The 20,839-nt window shown below is 48.1% G+C and overlaps 2 protein-coding genes across 6 annotated transcripts in view; one reads left to right on the top strand and one right to left on the bottom strand.

Moving 5' to 3' along the window:
- The window catches only part of PI4K2A (phosphatidylinositol 4-kinase type 2 alpha), a 28,195-nt gene extending 18,940 nt beyond the window's left edge, over positions 1-9,255 (top strand). The window contains exons 6-9 of the mRNA XM_082408135.1: positions 1,467-1,566; positions 2,319-2,452; positions 2,954-3,013; positions 6,805-9,255. Coding sequence (XP_082264261.1) covers positions 1,467-1,566; positions 2,319-2,452; positions 2,954-3,013; positions 6,805-6,966 — 456 coding nt within the window. The 3' untranslated portion in view covers positions 6,967-9,255. The remainder of the gene's footprint in view (positions 1-1,466; positions 1,567-2,318; positions 2,453-2,953; positions 3,014-6,804) is intronic.
- A 1,006-nt stretch (positions 9,256-10,261) lies between these two features.
- On the bottom strand, positions 10,262-19,110 carry AVPI1 (arginine vasopressin induced 1). Of its 5 annotated transcripts, none has more exons than XM_082408198.1 (3): positions 18,812-19,110; positions 12,090-12,537; positions 10,262-10,853 (listed from the first exon to the last, which is right to left on the bottom strand). In XM_082408198.1, the coding sequence occupies exons 2-3, from the start codon at positions 12,374-12,376 to the stop codon at positions 10,694-10,696; spliced, it is 447 nt and encodes a 148-aa protein (XP_082264324.1). In that variant the 5' UTR covers positions 12,377-12,537; positions 18,812-19,110; the 3' UTR covers positions 10,262-10,693. The 5 variants fall into 5 exon arrangements, with proteins under 5 accessions (XP_082264324.1, XP_082264323.1, XP_082264320.1 ...); XM_082408197.1 differs by having other exon boundaries at positions 12,090-12,377; positions 18,812-19,107; XM_082408194.1 differs by lacking the exon at positions 18,812-19,110 and adding an exon at positions 18,579-18,805 and having other exon boundaries at positions 12,090-12,377.
- Positions 19,111-20,839: the final 1,729 nt, after the last annotated feature.

Raw genomic sequence — 20,839 nt, forward strand, 5'->3', positions numbered from 1 at the left:
TGGAACATATTACATACTTTGTGCCTTTTTTTGAGATTCACATTGCATAGTAGCACAGTAGAGGTCTGAGAAATAGTGCATTAGTGGACCTGTGTGATTTTGTTTGGCTCAGTGATTTCTAAACCTTTTGACCATGGAATACTTTTCTCACAAGAATACAATTCCACAGAACATCAGTTTAGAAAAAGCTGCTTCCTGCAACTTTCTTTACCCTCTCATTGCTTTTATACTCCACCACACTTCCCCATCCCTGTTCAATCTGCACATTTAACAAAATTAGCAGGAAGGCTACCTGGAGAAGGAGAGTGAGGTTGGCTTTTATTCTTTATAGTGTTTTTTTTTTCTTCCAGCTTTATTGAGATATGATTGACATATAATATTGTGCAAGTTTAAGATGTACAATGTGATGATTTGATGTATATATTGCAAAATGTTTACCACAATAAGGTTAGTTAACACATTCTCATAGTGTTTTTACTTCCTTTTGTAATAGTGTTTCTCAAATTCTGTACATCAGAGTCACCTGAAGAGCTTACTAAAAATAGTACAGATTCAGGGGACTTCCCTGGCGGTCCAGTGGTTAGGACTCTGTACTTCCAGTGCAGGGGGTGCGGGTTCACTCCCTGGTTGGGGAACTAAGATACTACACACTGTGCAGAGTGGCCCAAAAAAAAAAAGTACAGATTTTATTGGATTGGCCAAAAAGTTCACTCGGGTTTTTCCGTAAGATCAGTACAAGCCTTTCCTCCATTAGGTCTGGGGTAAACTGAGGATTTCACACCTTAAATAAGGTATCCCAGAGGATTCTGATGCAGGTATCCTGGACCCACATGCCCTGTTCCTGTGGTGGCACTAGTTAACCTGAACATGGAGCCAAGTAGACAGTCATGGGAATGTCTGACATGGGCTGCTGTCACAGGCAGTCTGCTCCACTCTCTCTGCACTCAGCTCTCGTCCTTTTCCTTTCAATGTATCACGGAAGCAGGGGAACAGACTCCCTTATGCAAGAGCAGCCAGCTGTTATCTTCCACGGATCCGTTATCTCACTGGAAAATGTGGTCACCACCACTGAAGTGGCATCTGAGTCAAGGTCCACACGAAAGAACCTTGGCTGACTGATAATTGACTTTTCTTTTTTTTTATACTCGCAGGATTCTCACTGCCTTTCCCTAGGAGGAATGGCTTATAGTTATCTTTTGTTATTCTCATTTCCCATGTTACCAAGGACTGTGGCAACTCTTGGGGAAGGGCACCTTTTCTAAGATAAGAAAGGGACTCTGAGGACCTTGAATTAGCCAAATCAAAGTGCCATGAATGTATTAAGTCAGGTAACAATATGGAAACCAGTTCAGGGGTTGAGTAAGGACTGATGCCTGAGGAGGTTGAGATGGGATGCTTTGCTACTACTTTAAAGGGCCTGGGGCAGATGGGACTCTATAAATATTTAGTCTTCCCTTGCTCTTCAGGACACAGACTGGGTGGTGGTGAAGGAGCCTGTTATCAAGGTGGCTGCCATAGACAATGGGCTGGCTTTCCCCCTGAAACATCCTGACTCCTGGAGGGCGTGTAAGTCTCAAGACCGCTGTGGTCTGGCTCTTTTCTTGCTCAGTCTCAGTTTTCTTGTGTGTGCAATGAAGATAATAGTTCCTCTATCACAGGATTGTTCTAAGAATTAATGAAATAATGCAGCTCATGCACTTGAGCACAATGGCTGGCACATGGCAACTACTCCATAATGTAAGCTATTATTATAATTTTTACCTTACATTATTCCCATTTGAAGCACAGAGTTGAGTTTTCGCATCTCTGCTTTGCATTTTTCTTATTCTTTCTGAGGACTGTCTTATCATAATTTATTCTATTTGTGTTTCTAAATACAAGCTGCTGTCAGTGTTCTGTCTTCCATGTTGACATTCTAGAAGCCAGCCCCTGCCCCATTATAACTGAGAAACTTTTAGAAAGGGAAAGATACAAGTAGAGGGTCACTAGTCCCTTTGCAGTACTTGTCTGTCTTTTCAGAAGGAGCATCTCAATGTTTCGGTGACAAGTAACTGCTTCTAGATAGGCGTACATCTTGGAAAGTCATATAATGTCTGGGAAAGAGCACAGGCTAAGGTATTAGGCAGACCTGGGTTTGAAGCCCAGTTTCTCCACTTACTATGTAACCTTTAGGGTTAACAGCCCCTATAACTTTTATTTTCTGTTGTGTTTCAAATAAGAGCGGTATCCTACCTTTGCCAGTGCTCTGATAGGTGGAGGACATAGATGGGCAGGGATTTTTTCAACACCAGCTTTCTTTTGACTTTTCCTCTTTTCAGATCCTTTTTACTGGGCCTGGTTGCCCCAGGCAAAAGTCCCATTCTCTCAGGAGATCAAAGATCTGATTCTTCCAAAGATATCAGACCCTAACTTCGTCAAGGACTTGGAGGAGGACCTATATGAACTCTTCAAGGTTAGCCCTGGGAACCTCAGCCTTATAACCATATAGAAGAAAGAATTCCAGTGGTTTTTCTAACTGGTCCTGATACAAGCCAAAAGAGAATGGAAACACCCTTCTGGCTTGTGTTAGCCAATGAAGAGCAAGATTCCCCCCTGTGGACAGCAAGACCTGGTTTGAGTTGGTTTGAAAAAAATTGGCAGCTGTGATGAATCACACTGGTTTGTGTCCTTTGTGTCATGTGGCTGCAGTGTCTCTGCAGAGCTCTCATTTTCAAATGGAGCACTAGCACCTGGAGTTCTTTAGAGTTAATGATGAGACTGAGGACAAAATAGTTACTTGTTCTCTATTTCCCCATGTGTGAAACAGGGAGTTCCTGGGGTGGTGGTTAATTTCACTAAGTCTCCAAAGCTTCATGTAGGTTCTCTTTATTAGAAAGTTTCTAATTGGGGGAGGAAAACAGGTTCTTCTGAGGGATTCATGCAGGTTCCATCTCCTTCTGCCCTTCTTTTGCAGAAAGATCCTGGTTTCGATAGGGGCCAGTTCCATAAGCAGATTGCTGTCATGCGGGGACAGGTAAGCCTGGGACATCCTCCTGGTGTCATCCCTGGGATCTCTCTGACAGGGTTTTATGCTCATGTTGAGTAAAGGTGTAAAGCTTGTATTTTAAACCCATTTTAGTCTATGCCATACATATTTGTAACTCTCCGTTAACACCTGAGAGGAAAAGTAGCCATCCCAAATCTCCCACCTCTTCCATGGTATCTGGTGCTTGGTGAAGCACTTACTGTGTGCTTAGCTCTGCGCCGCTTGCTGGATAGTTCATTGGTAAATTTACCTGGTGGTCTGTGTCCTCAAGTTGCACAAGGCAGCCCCATGCCTTGGTGGTTAAGAGCTAGGCTCCGGAGTCAGCCTGCTGCTTCACCATTCCCAGCACTATGGCCTGGGGCAGGAGTCTCTGCTTCCTTGTTTATAAAATGGGACAGTAATCATAGTTTGCATAGTTGGCCAGAGGATTACATAAGATAATGTGTATCAAGTGTTTAGTAAAAACAATGCCTGGCACGTGGTAAGCACTCAGATGCTGGTCATGGTTATAATTTTTGTTGTTATAGTTACAAGCCATATTATTTCTTTTTTCTCCACTTCACCTTCAAAGAGAACCAAGGAAACCCCCAGGGTGTTGTTGACCTTCCAAAGCATAGTAAAGAATAGCTTGAAAATTGTCTAAAAACTCTGTAGGACACTGACATTCTGCTTATCACTTTGAAGTCTTAAAGATAGCTGGGATGGCTAAGTGGTTAGGGCACAAACTGGTCAGAGTGCCTGGTTTGAATCCTGGCTCTGCCATTTACTAGCTATGAGGTCTTGGTCGAGTTACTTAATCTCTCCTTCTTTTAGTTTCTCCATCTGTAACATGGGATTAATAACAGCACCTACCTCGTAGGGTTATTATGAGATAAATCATTGAAAACAGTTGGAGTAGTGCTGGTGTACTGAAGTACTCAATATGGGTTAGCTCTTTTGATTATGATTTTGTATACAGCTTCTCACATCTTTGAAGGACAAGAGGGTTTTCTCAGTCATAATTATACATTTACCTCTTTCTTCCATTTAGCAAAAGGCTTCTGGTGAGAGCAACTCTTGAGCTTACCGAGCCCATCTTCTCTAGAAATGGGACAGACAGGTTTTAAGAGCTGCAGTTATTATAGCTGCCTGAATACTGTAACATGGTCTTCCTACATTTCCTAAATAATGTAAGGGCCCAGTTAGGCTGGCAGAATTTTTAGAAACCTTAAAAGCCACGTGATGTAGTCTGGTATTATGGAACTCAGCATAAAGGCACAAACTTCTCAAGTTTATGTAGGCTGTACCTCTGTCCCTATTGTAGTTTCTTCTCTAATCCCTTCCCAGCTCCAGTCTCTTGCCAACATCATAGCAATCTTCCTCTCATGATATTTAGTTAGGACCATTATCTAGAGTAGCAAAAGGCAGGGTTGGGGGGGTGGATTGAGAGAGTGCAATCTTAGCTTTCTTTCCAACTTGTGCTCTTAATGTCCTTTGAGGGCCTGTGGCATCTTACAACCTAGAGTGCCTCCCTCTGAAACCATAAGGTTCCATGAGAGTCCAGCTCCTCCTCCTAGCATGCAGGTGAAAGGAAGGCACCACCTTCTACCTACCTGAGCTGTAATCACAGAGTGGGCTGTACAATGGCCCAGAGTCAAAGGTGAAGAATGAGGAGCCCCTAGAGAGATGGAGTTGGGTGATAGAAGTTGTTCCTCACCATAAAGGCTTCTAACCAGGAGTTAGATAAAGAATGCAGGGTCTGAGGGAAAGCTTCTTCAGATAACATTTTCAAAGACAGTATTTCTTTTTTGGCATTATGTGCCTGCTATAAATTTTTCTTGAACTTTTTAATTTGAAACATTTCAAACCTCAGTAAAACTGAAAGAGTGAGTGGGGTCTTCTAGACTCACCAATTGTTACAGTTAGTTAGCCACATTTGCTTTATCTTATTTCTCTAAATATTATCTATCTGAATAGTATCTATCTCTATATATCTATATAATTCCTCTCTTTAATATATCTATATAATTTGTCTCTCTCCCTAGATAGATAGATTTTGTTTGTTTGTTTTTGGCCAAATCTTTTGAAAGTAAGTTGTAGACAGTTTGACATTTTACCCCAAAGACTTAAACATGCTGGGAAGGTGGCTTCTAACCCGGAGAACCAAAGAAAGCACAGGGAGGCCCAGCCGGGGCAGGTGTAAACTCCCGTCTCTTAAGTTGGGCGGTCTCCTGCACAATTCACTCTAATTCCATTTGAACCTCCTTTTAGTTCTCTGGCCTGATCTTGTACTGAAGACTCTTCGAAGCAGTGTAGGGTGCTGGCAATACCAAAACAATGAAGTAAAAAAGAAATTAATTACTGGTAGGATCGACTTCTCTCTTCTGACCTCTGTTCCAGGTTGAATCTCTGCCTCTTTTGGGGCAGCACTTGTAGGCCAAGGATATTTATGGCTTGAGGCCTGTGTGATTTGGGGGTGCCGCCTAGCTTCCCGTCCCATGTGTCTGGCCTGGCTGTGAAAATCTTCAACATCCAGTGGTTTAAAGAAGGCTGTCATAGGACAACTTCAGCTTTTGTACTGTCCTACCAGAGAAGATAAATGGTGGTGACTATGATTTTGACAAGGGGAAGAAAATGTGTTCCTTCGGACACATATCTGAAATATATGTAAAATACAGACAAAAATTGGAAAGGAGCTGAACGCACTGTGGCATCTTGGAACAGAAAAAGAACAGTACTGGAAAAGCTAATGAAATCCGAATTAAGCCTGGAGTGTGGTTAATACTAATGTTCCAATGTTGATTTCCTAGTTTTGGTAAATGTACCACGGTTATATAAGATGATAAAATTAGGAGAAATTGGGTAAATGGTGCATAGAAACTGCCTGTACTATCTTTGTAACTTTTCTGTAAGTATAAAATTATTCCAAAGTAAAAATTTTATTTAAAAAAAAGATGATGAAAAGACAGCATGAGAGGGACAATTCAACTGAAATGGCTCTTTTTTGTTTAATACATGGTCTTTGTAGGAAAATCAGAAAATAAGGATAAACAAAAATCACCCTATCTCTAGGTCACCTTCCTTGACCCAGAGATGATTACTGCCAATCACTTCTAGACTTCTTTTCTCTGTAGATAAGTAGATAAGAAAATAAAGGTGGGGCCACACTATAATACTGGTTCCTTATCTCCTTTCTTTTCCATCTAAGACATTGTGATCAGTTTTCCATGCCAAGAGAATACATTTTTTAACTGCTTGTTTCTAATCCCTTAAGTTATTAGCTGATCCCATACTCTCAGGTATTTATATCATTTTCACTGTTACAAACAATACTGCACTGTATTGATTGAAACTAAGTGTTTTGTGCATGTCAGTGATTGTTCCCTTAGTCCTTAAAAATGGAGTTGCTGAGTCAGAGGGCCTGTTCACTTTTAAGCCTTTATGTTCCACTTGCCTTTCTGGAAAACTGTCCCACGATCCAGTCCCACAGCCACGTCTCTGAACTCTCCCCAGCTGAGTCGTCATCGTCGTCTTCTGTATCTTTACTAACTAGAAGGGCAAAACAATAGGAGGTATTTGTTTTCATTTGTATTTTTTCAACGAGTAGAGAGGTTTCCATTTTCTGTATATTGCCCACTTATATTCTTACTTTAGTAAATAGCCTGTTGGTACAATTTTCCATTAGTGGATTGTTTATTTTTGTTTTGATTTATAGGAGCACTCTATCTGCAGGTCTCCCTTCAGAGGCGGACCAGAATGCCTAGGCCTTGCCCTCACTGATCTCATTTTCCCCACTGCAGATCCTAAATCTGACCCAGGCCCTGAAAGACAACAAGAGTCCCCTGCACCTCGTCCAGATGCCACCCGTGATTGTCGAGACGGCCCGTTCCCACCAGCGATCTGCTAGCGAGTCCTACACACAGAGCTTTCAGAGTCGGAAGCCCTTCTTTTCATGGTGGTAGCCCCAGAGGCAGACAAAGGCACATTGTCTGAGACTTGGCTTGGGAGAAAGCCTGGGGAGCAGGTTGCAGGAAGAGCCAGAGAAGCCGGCGGAGATCAGTGCCCTTAAGAGCCCTCCCTCTCTGCTCACCACCCCCTCAGAGCTTTCCCAAGCACAGGGAGAAGCACAATCAGAAGGACAGTGTGTGCTGTTGGGCCCTTCTGAGAGCTGGCGTCGGGGGTGGGGGGGGGCTGGCACTCCGTGCAAGTAGTCCAGATGCCCGGGAAGGAGCATCTCCCTTCCAGCATCTCCTGGGGGAAGGCTGGGAAACTCCCTTCCCTTCCTGACACCCTGCTCTGTAGCTATTCCTCATTATATTCTGCATCAGAAAAAAACAAATACAAATTTAAATATAAAACCCAGGCAGAATCCCAGAACCTCTTGCAGCAGAAAATCTCTGATCCAGACCTAAATTTGCATGGGCCCAGACATCCAGGTGTCTCACAGTTCTTTACCCCCACGGACCAAGGCAGCTAGGTGACTCGCAGTGCTGGGACAGACAGAAGCCACACTTCCTTTTGGTTTTCTGCCAAGTCTTCTTCCCCTTCTCCTCCCACCGGTGCAATAGGCTGACTCCAGACACGATTCTCACAGTGGGGAGACTTTTGCTCTAGAACTCCCAGCAGTTTTACAGTGATGGTATAGATCACCTCTGCTCCCTCCCCTGCTGGGGACCCAACCCCTCTAGTCCAGGCCTGTAGGTTGCTTGTCACTCAGGCAAAGGCAGGAGGGAGGAAGTTGACTCCCCAGCGTGCAAATGTGATGCATACCACCTGGGTACATGCTGGGAACTGTAATGGTCTGTGGGTGAACTTACCCGAGCCTTGCTTCCTTAGTCCTTGGCCGTAGCCAAAGGTAACAAACTCTCCCAGTCTGCTAATTTGTTCCTGTTGTTTTAGATGTTTTGTTCTCAACTCTTGAGTTAGTGCTTCAGTTCTCGGTTCTGGAGTGGCTCTTGGTGAGGGTTCTGGGGGAGGTCTCAGCACATAAGAGGACAGGATATTAGGTCCTTGGACTTCTTTTTCCGCTACTACTGCTGCTTGCTGGAGGTAACAGGACTTGTGTTCCGCCTCCTGGTTGGCAGCTTCCCTTTGCTCCCCGACTTCTTGTTCCAGGCCAGTTTTTCCACGGCTTCTTGAGAAAGGCAGGGCCCTAAGGAGAGAGGCCTTCACACTGCCCCCCGGTGGCTGCCCAGCCCAGTGTGCATCTTCCTGCTTCCAAGTCTCTCTTCCCTCAGCTGTCCGTCCCCCTTACCAGCTGTCCGAGCCCTTTCTACACCAAAGCAAAGAATGGCCTCAGTGGGGAGTAAAGAGGGTGCCACCTGTGGCTATGGGGCAGCCCTGTGCTACTGGACGTTTCAAGTTTCCGGCGTCCTGCGATTGGTCAATCAGCCTTGGAAAGAGACTATCTTGAAGGTTTGAAGAACAACCAAAGAAAGGGAGCAAGGACTATGGCTGTGTTCCCTCTGCTTGCCTAGCTCCCGCCATGCAGGAGGTGTGCAGCTCTCTCGTCAGCTGCGCCAGGCTGGGCCCCTTCCAGTCCGGCCCCCAGGAGCCAGCTTATCCTGGGCTTCCACCCCGCTGACAGGAAGAGTCTCTGGAGCTGGGTACGCATGCCCTGTGGACAAGGCACAGCTCCCCGCCGGCCCCAGCCCTGACAATCCCATTGAGCCGACCCCGACTCTGGCCTTGGGGACCACGTTTGTGAGAACATGGGAGCAGCAGGGCTCCCAGAGGCCGGAGGGGACCCAGATGTGTTTAGCTCTCCAGACATCTGTGTACAAACGTGTTGGTGAAGCGCCCCACCTGGGTGCTGAGAGGGCCTGAGCAGTCTAAAGAGCCCGGTTGCTTCCCTCACTGAGCAGATCTGCACATTGTCCTCAGGCAGACCGGCTCTGGGATGAGAAGGAAATTGGGTCCTACATAAGAGGGAGCTGGTCCCGGTCCTGGCAGGCCAAAGAGTATGGGGCATCCTTTCCTGGCCCACATCCGTTCTCCTTGAAGCCTGTACTCAGGTTGCCTTGAATGTGGACTTTGGGAGAGCTAGGGCCCAGAGTGCCGAGGCAGGTTTCTGGGCGGCACTCGTGGAACCGCCCAGCCCTCTGCCAGCCACAGGCCCTGTCTCCCAGCGTCAGGGAGTAGAGGCTGGGCTGTAGAGTGCTGCTGCCTCTGTATTGTTCTAATGCACTGTAGAAATTGTATGTAATGTATTTAAATCAATGCAGATGTATGAATAACAAGTCCAATTCTGACCTTTTTTGTCTAGTTTTCTTTGGTGGAAGGAAGACAAGGTAGGATGCAATTTTAAGGACAAAGAACCCTGTGTTGCCATGGAGTTACTGAGATATGGCTCCTGAGTCTCTTTTCCTCTAGCAGAGGAAAGGTACAGGTCCTCATTTCCCAAAATATTTTCATAACTCATTTGACACCAACACCTGACCTGCACCTACACAGATGCAAAGCTATTTGTAATCATCATGTATCCCTTTTACTGTGAATATTTGTTGCAGAAATATTAGTGTTCTGTTACGAGATGTTCCCCCAATAGGGATTATACAGTTTTTGCAATGACTCCTTTCTAAAAGCCAAAAAAATTCTAAATTACAAAATCATCTCTCCCAAAGGTTTGGGGTGAGGAATGTGGACTGGCTTCTCTTTTTGGCCGTAAGAGGGCAGCTCTGCTCTCTGTGTGCATCACTGCCCACTTGGAGCAATGTGAACCCTGGCTCCTTTAAGTGACGGATAATCAAGCAGATAAGATGGGTGTGAGGGGAGCTGAATGCTAATGAACATGTAGTAGGCTTCTTTTGAGCCAAAGCCAGAATAGTAGTCAAAAATCCTCACCTCAAGGGTTTTCAGGCTACAGGAAACCTCAGTAATGCAAAAGGCATGATCGGTGCAGCTGTCGAGCTGCCCCAGGATGGTTGGTCCACAGGGAGGCAGAAGCCAGCTGAGGAGCTGGTGCCCACTACACTGACGCCAGACTCGTCCGGCCTAGGGTCACTGCCCACTATGCAGGGCTGACTGTAATAGTCTCCCCTTCCAGAGCTGGCTAGGGGCCAAGAACCCTCTCTCCTCCCCTTGGACCAGGCCTGCCTGTGGAGAGGCTTCCATCTCGCCTCCCAGTCTGACAGCCTCTGGTAAAGGAGGCCAGCCCTCCTTTCTCCTTCCTTCCCTCCCTGCAGCGACCCAGTGCCTCACCCCCAGCTCCAGTGTCCATTCTGGATCTTCCCCTTCTGTGACAGACTCACAAAGCTCTTGATGCGAATGGTTTTATTTTGCCACTTAAACCATGGTTTCCTTGTGCTGGCCTGAAGGGGCAGGGGTGTGGGACAAGCTGCTGGACCACGCGTTACGGTAGTAGTAGGAGGGTCAGTAGCAGGAGTGGTGAGATGCTGAGTCTGAGTGCCTGTCCTTGACTCCCAGGGGAATATCATGCAGCCCAGGTATAGTGTTAAATTGAGAAGGGCTGAGGCAGGAACGGTCACTGTTTCTCCTCAATCTGGTGAGGAATGGGTCCCATATAACAGCTCAGTGGAAGCCTTCGGGCCTGTTCTGACTCGAGCAGGCCAGTGGCAGCAGTGGGGCTGTCTGCCTCAGCTCTCTTCCTTCTTCGCCTCCCCAGGCCCTTTGGCAAAAGTCCCTATGAATCCTGGGGAAGATACAGCTGTTCCCAGCCCCTTCCCCGAATCAGTGTCTGATCTCATGAAGGTAGCTTGTGGGACCTGGCTTCCTCCAGTTCCGGCGGATCCTGGCATTGGTCCTTCTGGAGTTCAGATACTGCTCGCTGGAAGCCATCTCCGTGGCACTGCTCTGTGGGTCGGCCGGTGGAGCGCGGGGCTCTGTGATTCTGCAGGGAACAAGTGTGTTTTAAGCCAACATCAATAGGAAGGACAGTACAGGGACTGAAGAGATTTTGGTCATGGTGAACTATTAAAACACATTGTTCAGGGGGACTTCCCTGGTGGTCCAGTGGCTAAGACTCCACACTCCCAATGCGGGGGGTCTGGGTTCGATCCCTGGTCAGGGAACTAGATCCCACATGCCGCAACTAAAGGTCCCGCATGCCGCAACTAAAAAAGATGCCGCATACCGCAACTAAAAGATATCCCACATGCCGCAACTGAGACCCGACGCAGCCAAATAAATAAATATTAAAAAACAAAACAAACAAAAAACATTGTTCAGGGCCAAATGAGACCAGGGCTCTGGTCTCATCTCTGCCCAAAGAGCTGCATGACAAGGCAAAGCTTTCAGACTGCTCTTCTGTAAAGAGAGTGGGGCTAGATCAGGGGGTGTGACACTCAGCATTTCTTCATCTTCCTCATCCTGTACTCATGGCAGACATCATTAATCTGTCCTGATGCAAGACCAGAGGGCAAGTATCCATCTTAAGATGATTTCAGTAGGGATTACTAATCAATTGGAACTAATATGAGCAACGAAGCTGATTTGCTGCCCCTGGACCTGATGATCTCAGAAGGCCTGCTCAGATCTGATATTCTGACTGTGGGCCCAGTGTGTAACCCATAGTGATTGGTTAGGCCGTGTGGTTCAACTCGATCTCCTGGGGCTTGCTGTTCCTGAGCTGGCAGTGACCTAATAAGCAAAGAGGTGGAGGACTAGGGAAAGTTTAAGGTAAAGTTTCTCAACCGTTTTTAACCCTTGATGTCTCTACAGTACTCTCTTATGCTATTTTCTTAGTAATCCCACAGCCAAGGTTTTCACCAGGCTTACTTTTGAATGTTACCTGTTCAGCAACAGGTAAACAGGACTGTTTTTTTCTTCCAGACCATAGTCCCTCGCACCTGGTGGAGAATCACTGCGAAATGAGGTGGCACTGAGAGGACCCAGGCACCCCCTCCCATGGGAGTAGGGTTAGGGTCATAGACGATTCCAGTAGTAACAGCAACCTCTAAGTGTCAACCATGTGGTAAGTAAGCGCTGTGTAGACCTCACAACAACCCCAAAGGTAGGTACTTCGAGGTGAGGCCAGGTTAGCAGCTCCAGGCCCCAGAGCCGGGAAAGGGTAGAGTGGGCGTGTCAGCGCTCTCCTCCCCGCGGCCCTCCAGCCCCAGGGGCCTACCTGAGCCGGCTGCAGTGGTGTAGCGAGGGGCCCAGGGGCTTCTGCCGAGGGGGCCTCTTCCTGCGCAGCCTCTTCAAGGCCTCCGCCACACGGTGGTCCCCTGCACACTCCCAGACGACCTGCGCTCGTTCCTCGGCCAGCTGGTCCCCGCTGCGGTGAAACAGGCCCTGGATCTGCAGCAGCTCAGCGTCCTGGAAGATGTTGGCCGAGGCCTGCTTGCGGCCCCGGGCTTCCGTCGGGGCCTGCCAGGGGGGCGGCTCGCTCACCACAGAGGCGGGGGTACCCATCCTGGGTGCCGAGGAAGGAACAGGGAGGGTCGTCAGCAGCTCAGCGGGCCCTTCCCAAGCCCTGGGGTCCTGACTAATGCAAGGGCTTCTGGTGTTTCTATTCTCCAGGAGCCGAAGTGGAGGAAGTCTTGACTTAAAATCACTCTAATTTCCCAGGGCACCTTGAGGAAATAATAATGATGATGGCAGTCAAACTTTACTATAAAGTGCTTATGTGCCTGACGTATGTATTAACTTAAGGGTCACAGAAGGTGAGGATTGTTTATCTCCACTTCACAGATGAAGAAGCGCACCCCAGATGTTAAATGACTTTCTTGCAGGCACAAAGCCATGTGTAAGTGCAGAGCCAGAAGCAGAACCCAAGTCTGTCTGGCTCTGGAGTCCACACAGACCCCGGGTCCTAGTGATAACGCCCGTAGCAGCGTCAGCTGAAACGTGTTAAGCACTTATGTATCAGGCATCACTGTAAGGGCTGTATTCACATAACATCGTTGAAATACGAACACAACAGCCTATGAGGTAGGTACTTTTTAAGCTCCTCATGTCACAGATGAGGAAACTGAAGAACAATCCAGAATCCTCTGATGCTGAGACCTAAGCTCTGTGGCACAGAAGTAAGAGAGGGGCTGTGGACTTGGGCTCCCCAGGTGGGAATCCGGCTTCTGGCCGCCTGCACCACTTACTGGCTGGGTGACCCTCCACACCTCATCTGCTTCCTGTGTAACTTAGCCATACTAGTACCTGCTTCGTAGAGCTCCTGTGAGGACTGAGTGAAGACACATAAAGCATTAAGACCACTCATTTGCTTTTCCATCTACAACACAGAAGAGTCATCCCATTTTCTATTTTCAAGACCCTGGGGATGAACCTAGTCCATATAATTTAGTAAACACGGTATGAAATAGACCAATCATATCTAACCACAGTCCAAAGGACCACAGAGACAAAGGTAGGGGCAGAAGAAGGGGTTACAGGGTTAGAATATCCTATCAGGGCAGAGGCAGAAATCGATACTAAGTTCAATAAAAGTTAGGCTCCGGTCAATGCCCCTGCCTCCTCATATGCAAGAAATGAAACTTGAATTACCTCAGTTCTAGATAGCTGTTTTTGAATGATAAAGGGATAAGAGGCTCACCCACCTTATCCTTATCTTCACTACAGCCTGAAAAAGCTATGGGATTGGAAAATAGACTGGAGACCAGGAAGACCAAGGACTTTGGCATTACACAGAATTGGGTTTGAATCCCAGCTCTGCCACCTTCCTGGCTGTGACCTTAGGCAAGTTACTCAACCTCTCTGAGCCTGTTTGCTTAACTGTAAAATGGGGCTAATAATCAATTTTCAGGATTATTGTGAGGATTAAATGGGTCTAGTGTGGTATCAGGTCCCCAGTGGGAGCTAAATAAATGCAAATGCCCCTCTTCTTGGCCTCCTTGACTTTGTTACTTGGGTCAGGGGTGTAATGTAGACGCTCCTTTTCCTCTGAGCAGCCTGGCCTGAGCCAGCAGAAGGCCTGCCTGTGCTCCCTTCACCCTTCACAGTCCTGGGCCTAACAAGGAAGGCCTGGTTGCTAAGTCAGACCTCATTCCACAGCCAGCTATAGAGATACCTATCAAACAGCAACCAGCTTACAAAGGGGGAAATCAAATTTAAAATATATTTAAATTAAAAATGTACACGCCCACTGTAAAAAGTGCAAAAGAACAGAATCAGGGACTTCCCTGGTGGCGCAGTGGTTAAGAATCCACCTGCCAATGCAGAGGACACGTGTTCAAGCCCTGGTCCGGGAAGATCCCACATGCCGCGGAGCAACTAAGCCCACGCGCCTAGAGCCTGTGCTCCGCAACGAGAGAAGCCACCGCAATGAGAAGCCCGGGCACCGCAACGAAGAGTGGCCCCTGCTCGCCGCAACTAGAGAAAGCCCGCACACAGCAACAAAGACCCAACGCAGCCAAAAATAAATAAATAAAATAAATTTATTTAAAAAAAAAAAACAGAATCATATAAATAAGAGCATTACCAGTTTCCTATCCATCCTTAGCCCACCTGCCGAAGTAACCCTTACTCCCACCTGCTTTTTATGCTCTTGAGAATTTGAGCCATCTCTCTCTCTCATTCACACTCCTCAGATATGACTGTCCCCCTCCTTGCCCTGGCCATCCCTCCTCCTCATCCCAGTAGCCATCCTCCTTCCAGTAATTTCCACACTCACCCTGTCCCAGTTTCTAGGCCTTCTATCATAAGAACCCCACTCTCTTTTGAAAAGATTTAATAACTAAAATAAACCTTCAGAAGACTGATAAATTAACTTCATAAAAATTGTGCTGGGCTTCCCTGGTGGTGCAGTGGTTGAGAATCTGCCTGCTAATGCAGGGGACATGGGTTCGAGCCCTGGTCTGGGAAGATCCCACATGCCGCGGAGCAACTAGGCCCGTGAGCCACAACTACTGAGCCTGCGTGTCTGGAGCCTGTGCTCTGCAACAAGAGAGGCCACGATAGTGAGAGGCCCGCGCACCGCGATGAAGAGTGGCCCCCGCTTGCCACAACTAGAGAAAGCCCTAGCACAGAAACGAACACCCAACACAACCAAAAAATAAATAAATAAATTTAAAAAAAAATAAAGAATAGCTCTTAAAAAAAAAAAAAATTGTGCTTTTTGGGGGACTTCCCTGGTGGTCCAGAGGTTAAGACTCTGTGCTTCCACTGCAGGGGGCGTGGGTTCGATCCCTGGTCGGGGAACTAAGATCTCGCATGCTGCGCAGTGTGGCCAAAAAAAAAAAGTTAAAAAAAATATGTACTTGTTATCTGGAAAATGGGAATTTTAAAATCTGCCTCTCCATAGGCACAATTATGGGAATCCAGTTAGGACCTAATATGTGTGGTAATTAAACCCCCAGCGCTGGATGATATAAATATACTGTGACCAGACAACAACAGTCACCAAGTAACACTTTCAGGCTGATAAAGAGAAATAAAAGCTAACTATGGGGTGTTTATTCCGAATCAGCGACATGCATGATATCATTTCATCCTCAAAACAGTTCTTAGGAATCAGGCACTGTTATCCTCATCGCCATTCAAAGGGGACTAAAGAGTAGCTGAAATACATATCTTTGGCTCAGCCGAGGCCAGAACCTCATCTTAATGACTGCAGCCCGAGCTTTTAAACCACCAAGCTGCCCTCACAGCCAGGCAGCTCAAAGCACAGTTCTTCCCATCATTTCTGTGAGGACTATTTCACTATTCTTATCTAATTCACAAAGCGGGGAAACTTGCCAGTGGAAAGGGAAGAACAGTGAATGTCCCACATGCCAGGCAGGAGTGGGGTTGTAGAATTTATTTTAATCTTCACTAGCACCAGAGCTCTTTACCAGGTGACAGGCTGCCCCAGCCTTGAAGCCATGAACCTGTGGCACTCTGAAGAGAAAGATCCCCAGCCTCCACAAAAGAAATCTGGAACTGCAACGCGGTCCAGTGCACAGAGCACTGGCTTATGAGTCAGAGGATGAGGTTCGAGCCCTAGTTCTGCCACTCACGGGCTCAAAGGCCTCAGGCACTTCACATGGCCTCTGTGGGCCTGTTTCCCTCTTACATCTGAAAGGACAGGCTGATGCTTGTGGTCTCCAAGGGTATGTGCTGGTGTTGAGAGTCAATGATTCCATGACAAGGCTAGGTCCATAGGGAAGCAGAGGTGGGTTTGCTTGTCTGCCAGGGTCCAGGAGCAACACGTGTGGACAGGTCTGGCTCATTAAATGCCAGGGAACTCCCCACCAGTAGCTCCCCTTTTCTTCCCTCCTCAGTCTTCCCTGGAGGCCAGACCCTGCTGTGCTGCTGTGGGCTGTGGGGTTAGGGTCTGGTAGAAGACAGAGAACTCACTGCTCTAAAGCATTCTAGTGACCTAGGCTGGCTATGGCCAAGCCTGGAGCAGACTCCCAGACTGACCTCGGTGGTGGGAGAAGGGGTGACAGTCCTTCTCTTAGACTCAGGCAGTCTCACCCTCCCTTCAGAGAGAATGGCAATGGGATCAAGTAGCAGCGTCTGCCTCAGGGAGGATGTGGCTCGGAGCCTGACCTCCCAGATGGTCTAGCCACCTCTGCCAGGGCTGCAAGGCCCTGCAAGGCCCGGCCTCCTGCCTCTAGCCTCTAGCCTCCAGCCTCTAGCCTCCAGAGGCCAGTTACAGAGTTACAGTGAGTTACAAACACACCAACAAGGAACCACCTGGGAGAGTCTGAGCCTCCAGCCTCAACCACAGCCTCCATGAACCTCGAGAGGCCTTGGCACCTCCAGATTTTGAGGCCCCTCACTCCTGGTCTGCCTCCCACTCTGGGATTCAGAAAGCAGAGTGAGGCTGGGAATAAAAATCAGTGGATTTCATGTAGGACTATCTGGTAAACTTTGAGAAAACTGAATCGGAACACTTTTATTATCAGAACAAAATTTCCTGTCTTATTCAATGTGTTACTTTCCCACGAATTTCCTGGACAAGACCTGAATCCAGGGAAGTCAGTGTGTACTTGAACAATGGCAGTTTTTTAAACTGGGAAATGAAACCACGGGTCTATTAAAAGATTATAAATGGATCTTTCATTTCAGAGCTGACATAAAAAATAGGTATGGGCCTGTGAGCAAATGCGTAAAGACTAATTGTGAAATACTTCAATTTGATCCAAACTAGCTTAGAAATGAACTCCCAAAGTAAATATCAAATGTTGAAAATGAAGTTCAACTTGTTTTGAAACAGGCAATAAATGGACTGTAGGGCTCTTACAAAGAAATATATTTTAAAAGTGACTCACCATGCACTGAATTTGCAGTACATAAATACGGTGCCCAACTGAGCGTTCTTTGTCATGTATGAAGCTCAGTTCAGACAGCCATTCCCTCTGTAGTCTCAGGGAGGTACAGGGAACTATGACAGGCACAACACACTTGTATGACCTGGGTGGCAACTGGGCCCTCACTCACCCCCTTCAGATAATGCTGGAGATGGTAATAATCTGTAATCAGAGGCCAAGGGCCTCTTCAGAAAAAGAACTGGAGGCTCTGGCCGAGGGCCCAAATCAACACCTGTGGCCTTGGCCTGCTTCCCTGCACAGACATGCCACTGGACAGCAGCCAAAATCAGTGGCTCCTTCAAGCAGGAGGCTCAGTCCAAATGGCCTTGTGGGCCTAGCTCAGCCAGGAGAGAAAGGGACACAGGTTGGTCTCCAGTTCTGTGTCCCAGGAGGTAAAGAAAGGAAATGGACCCTTCCCCCAGATCAATTCTCAGATATGACCTGGAAGTAAACCCTGCTAGATCTAGGAATAACTCTTCAAGAGTTCAAGAACCCTGAATTCTGGCTCTGCCCCTGATAACTGGGTACCTTGGCAGGCCTCGGTTTTCCCCTGCCTCAATTTGCTCATCATCAAAATGGTGAGAATAAATAACCCTTAGGGGACAGGGAGATAAAGCATGCGAAAGCATCTATCCCAGTACATTGCATCGTGAATGAATGATGCAAGGGAGAGAAGCTGTTTAACCACCAGGGACTATAGAATCATTGCCATTTTCATCCTCACTACTGTCATGAAACTCCCCCAAAAGGGACCTTCACTCTTGAGAGAAGAGAGTAAAGGGAGATGGATTCATCTGTGGACTTTTAAATCATAGCTGCCATTGAGGCAGCTTGCTCCCTGTCAAATGCAGAAGAGCACTTTCTGAGGAGTAATATCTTTAATCCTCACAACACCCCTATGAGGAGGCACTATTATTGTTACACCCATTTTACAGATGAGAAAGCTGAGCCCAGAAAGGTTAAGTAACTTCCCAAAGTCACACAGGTGGTAGGTGACGAGGCTGGGATAGGAACCCTAGTCTGATCCCAGCGCCCACGCTCTCAACCACTGCTATTTTTGTTCCTGCCAGATGGCTGACGAGGTCGTCTGGGGGAGGAAGGATCCAGGAGGCTCTGAAACGGGCTATCTGCTTCTGCGGGTTTTGGAAGGCGCAGGGATCGAATGTCGGGTCTCCCAAGCCAGCCTCTGTACCCTCGACACTCCACCACCCCGCGGGGAGTTAGAGTGATTACTCACCACGCTGAAGGGCAGAGCCGACAGACCTCAAATCGGGATGGGGTCAGCTAAGATGCACCCACCCCAACCCCTTCCACGGCTTTCGAAAGGGCGGGCGCAGCTCTGGGCTTCCTGCCTTGACGGTGCTTACAGGGACCGGACGGCGTTCATCAACAGGACAAGACCTTGGGAGCGGGTATCCTGGTCGAGGTCACACGGCGATATCCCCAGCACGGGTCCGCCCCCGGGGCTCAGACGTGGCCGCTTCACACAACGACGGGCTCTAAGTGGACCTGGGAGTTCGGGTCCCGGCGACACCCCTGCTCTGACGGCCCGCCCACTCGCTTCCACCGCAGCTCAAGCCAAGATGCCGAACCTACGTACCTGGCCGCCTGAGGCAGGCCACCTCGGTCACAGCCGCGGCTCCCCGGAGAAAACACTCCCTGGCCCGAGAACAGCCAATCCTCTGCCGAGCTTTGGTGTGAGCGCCCCGCGAGCCTTCCAAAACCGAACGCGGAGACTCCGTGAACCAATCGGCGGCGGCACAGGGGCGAGGGGCGTGTCCCGCCTAGACCCCTTCTCTCCGAAGGCCTCGAAATCCGAGTGCGAAGAGGCCCCAGGTCCAATCAGCGGCGGAGCAGCAGAGGGGGGCGTGTCCTCCCTGGCCCTTTCCCTCCGCCCCAGGCAGCCCTCGCGCCGCGCCCGGAGGTGCCCCCTTCATTGACGTCAGTCCTCGGGGAGAGCGCGGTTTTGCTGGCTCGGGAGCGGGGGCGGGGCCGCATTCCTGCCCCGGGGTGCGGCGACGGCTGGCCCTGCTGGTTACACGTGACGGATGCCCCCCTCCCCTGGGCCCGAGGCCTTTGCGCACGGCACCGAGTTCCCTGCAGCATGTGGCCCTCTGCAAATAAACTTACATACAGCTCCTTAAACTCAACTCCCAGACCACTTGTCTTCTGGCTGCAGCTTTGCGGGTGAGGAAGGGACAGTCCGGGCGGTGGTCAGACCTTTGGTTTCAGAGCCAGAATGTCGTGGGTTCGAATCTTGAATCAGCTGTGCAATCTTGGGCCAACCTCCTAATGAGACACTATTAAAAAGGTTTCATTCATTCCTTCGACAATGGTCCATTAGGGACGCACCCTGTCCGAGTTCCTTGACCAGCATCGAACTGGAGACACCGTTAATAAGCCTTGCCCTGGGGGAATTTACAGCTTAGTAAGGGAGGCAGATATTTAAAAACTTAAAACATTTAGTTGTGATTACAATTGTGATAAACATGAAGGAACCTAAGCTCCCTTCGGGAGGTCCTAGAAGGCAGAGGTAACATTTCAGTTGAGTTGTGAAGGAGGAGTTGAAATTGATCAAATTAAGAGGAGTGGGCCTGGGCAGAGAGAAAGGCACATGCTAAGGCCAGGAGGCAGCTTGACTCAGGAGGACTTGAAATGAGGCCTGGAGTAAGGTCAGCAAGGGAGAGAGAGGTGGGGAAGCAGAAGGTAGAGGCAGGTAGTGAAGAAGTTTCCATTTGGTCCTCTGAGGGGAATAGCATTGTATGTGTTTATTTAATAGATACATTATAGCACTTACTATGTGCCAGTAACGCCAGTCAGCACTTTACAAATAGTAGCTCATTTCATCCTCATGACAAATTTGTGTTTTTAGAAATTCACTTTGGCTGCAGCTTGAAACTTAAGGGGACAGGAGTGGATGCAGGGTGTCCAGTAGGCCCTTGATAAGTGCTTGTTTGCTTCGTTGGAAGATGAGGGGTTGTTTGTGCACTGGTTTAAAAATGGTCACAAAGGGCACCTGGGAATAGGCAGCTGAGTCTCCCTGACTTCTTTTTCACTTCAAAGCTGACCTTTGTGGTCATTTGAGTTCTCTTCTGTAAAAGTTACCAGGGGGGAAGAGTAAGAGCCAGCACACTGGGATTGTGGGTCCCTTTTGGCAAGGTGGAGGGTATGTTTGGGAGCTGTTTTTCCTTATCCCACGGTCTCTAATTCCTCTCTGTGTCCTGCACAGAAAAATATCAGCAAGTGCTTTATTGTAGCTTAAAGGGTTTTAACAGTGGCTTCTCTTTGCTCTCCTGAAGCCCTGTAGAAATACTGAAAAGAATGAAGAAATCAGCAATGTTCATCTCCAATAGAAAGTATTGCTGCAAAGCCTTTCATCCAACTGCTTGGCTAAGGAGGGTACTGTGCAGACAGTTAAACCAGGAATCTGGGCTTCTGAATCAGGAACTCCTTCTACTCCATTCTCCACAATAGGAAAGCCAAACTCTTGGGATATCAGTGCTTGGAGAGGCTAAGAATTCTGATGCCATGAGCTCCGCTGAGCATATCAGGGTAGGAATTGGGGACTTGTGGCTTCTGGGTCAGATGTGACTAAGGCTGGGTGGAGAATATCTGGTGTCTCCAGACA

Source organism: Balaenoptera borealis (genome assembly GCF_965194805.1).
Source record: "Balaenoptera borealis genome assembly, chromosome: 10".
Classification (NCBI taxonomy): Eukaryota; Metazoa; Chordata; class Mammalia; order Artiodactyla; family Balaenopteridae; genus Balaenoptera; species Balaenoptera borealis.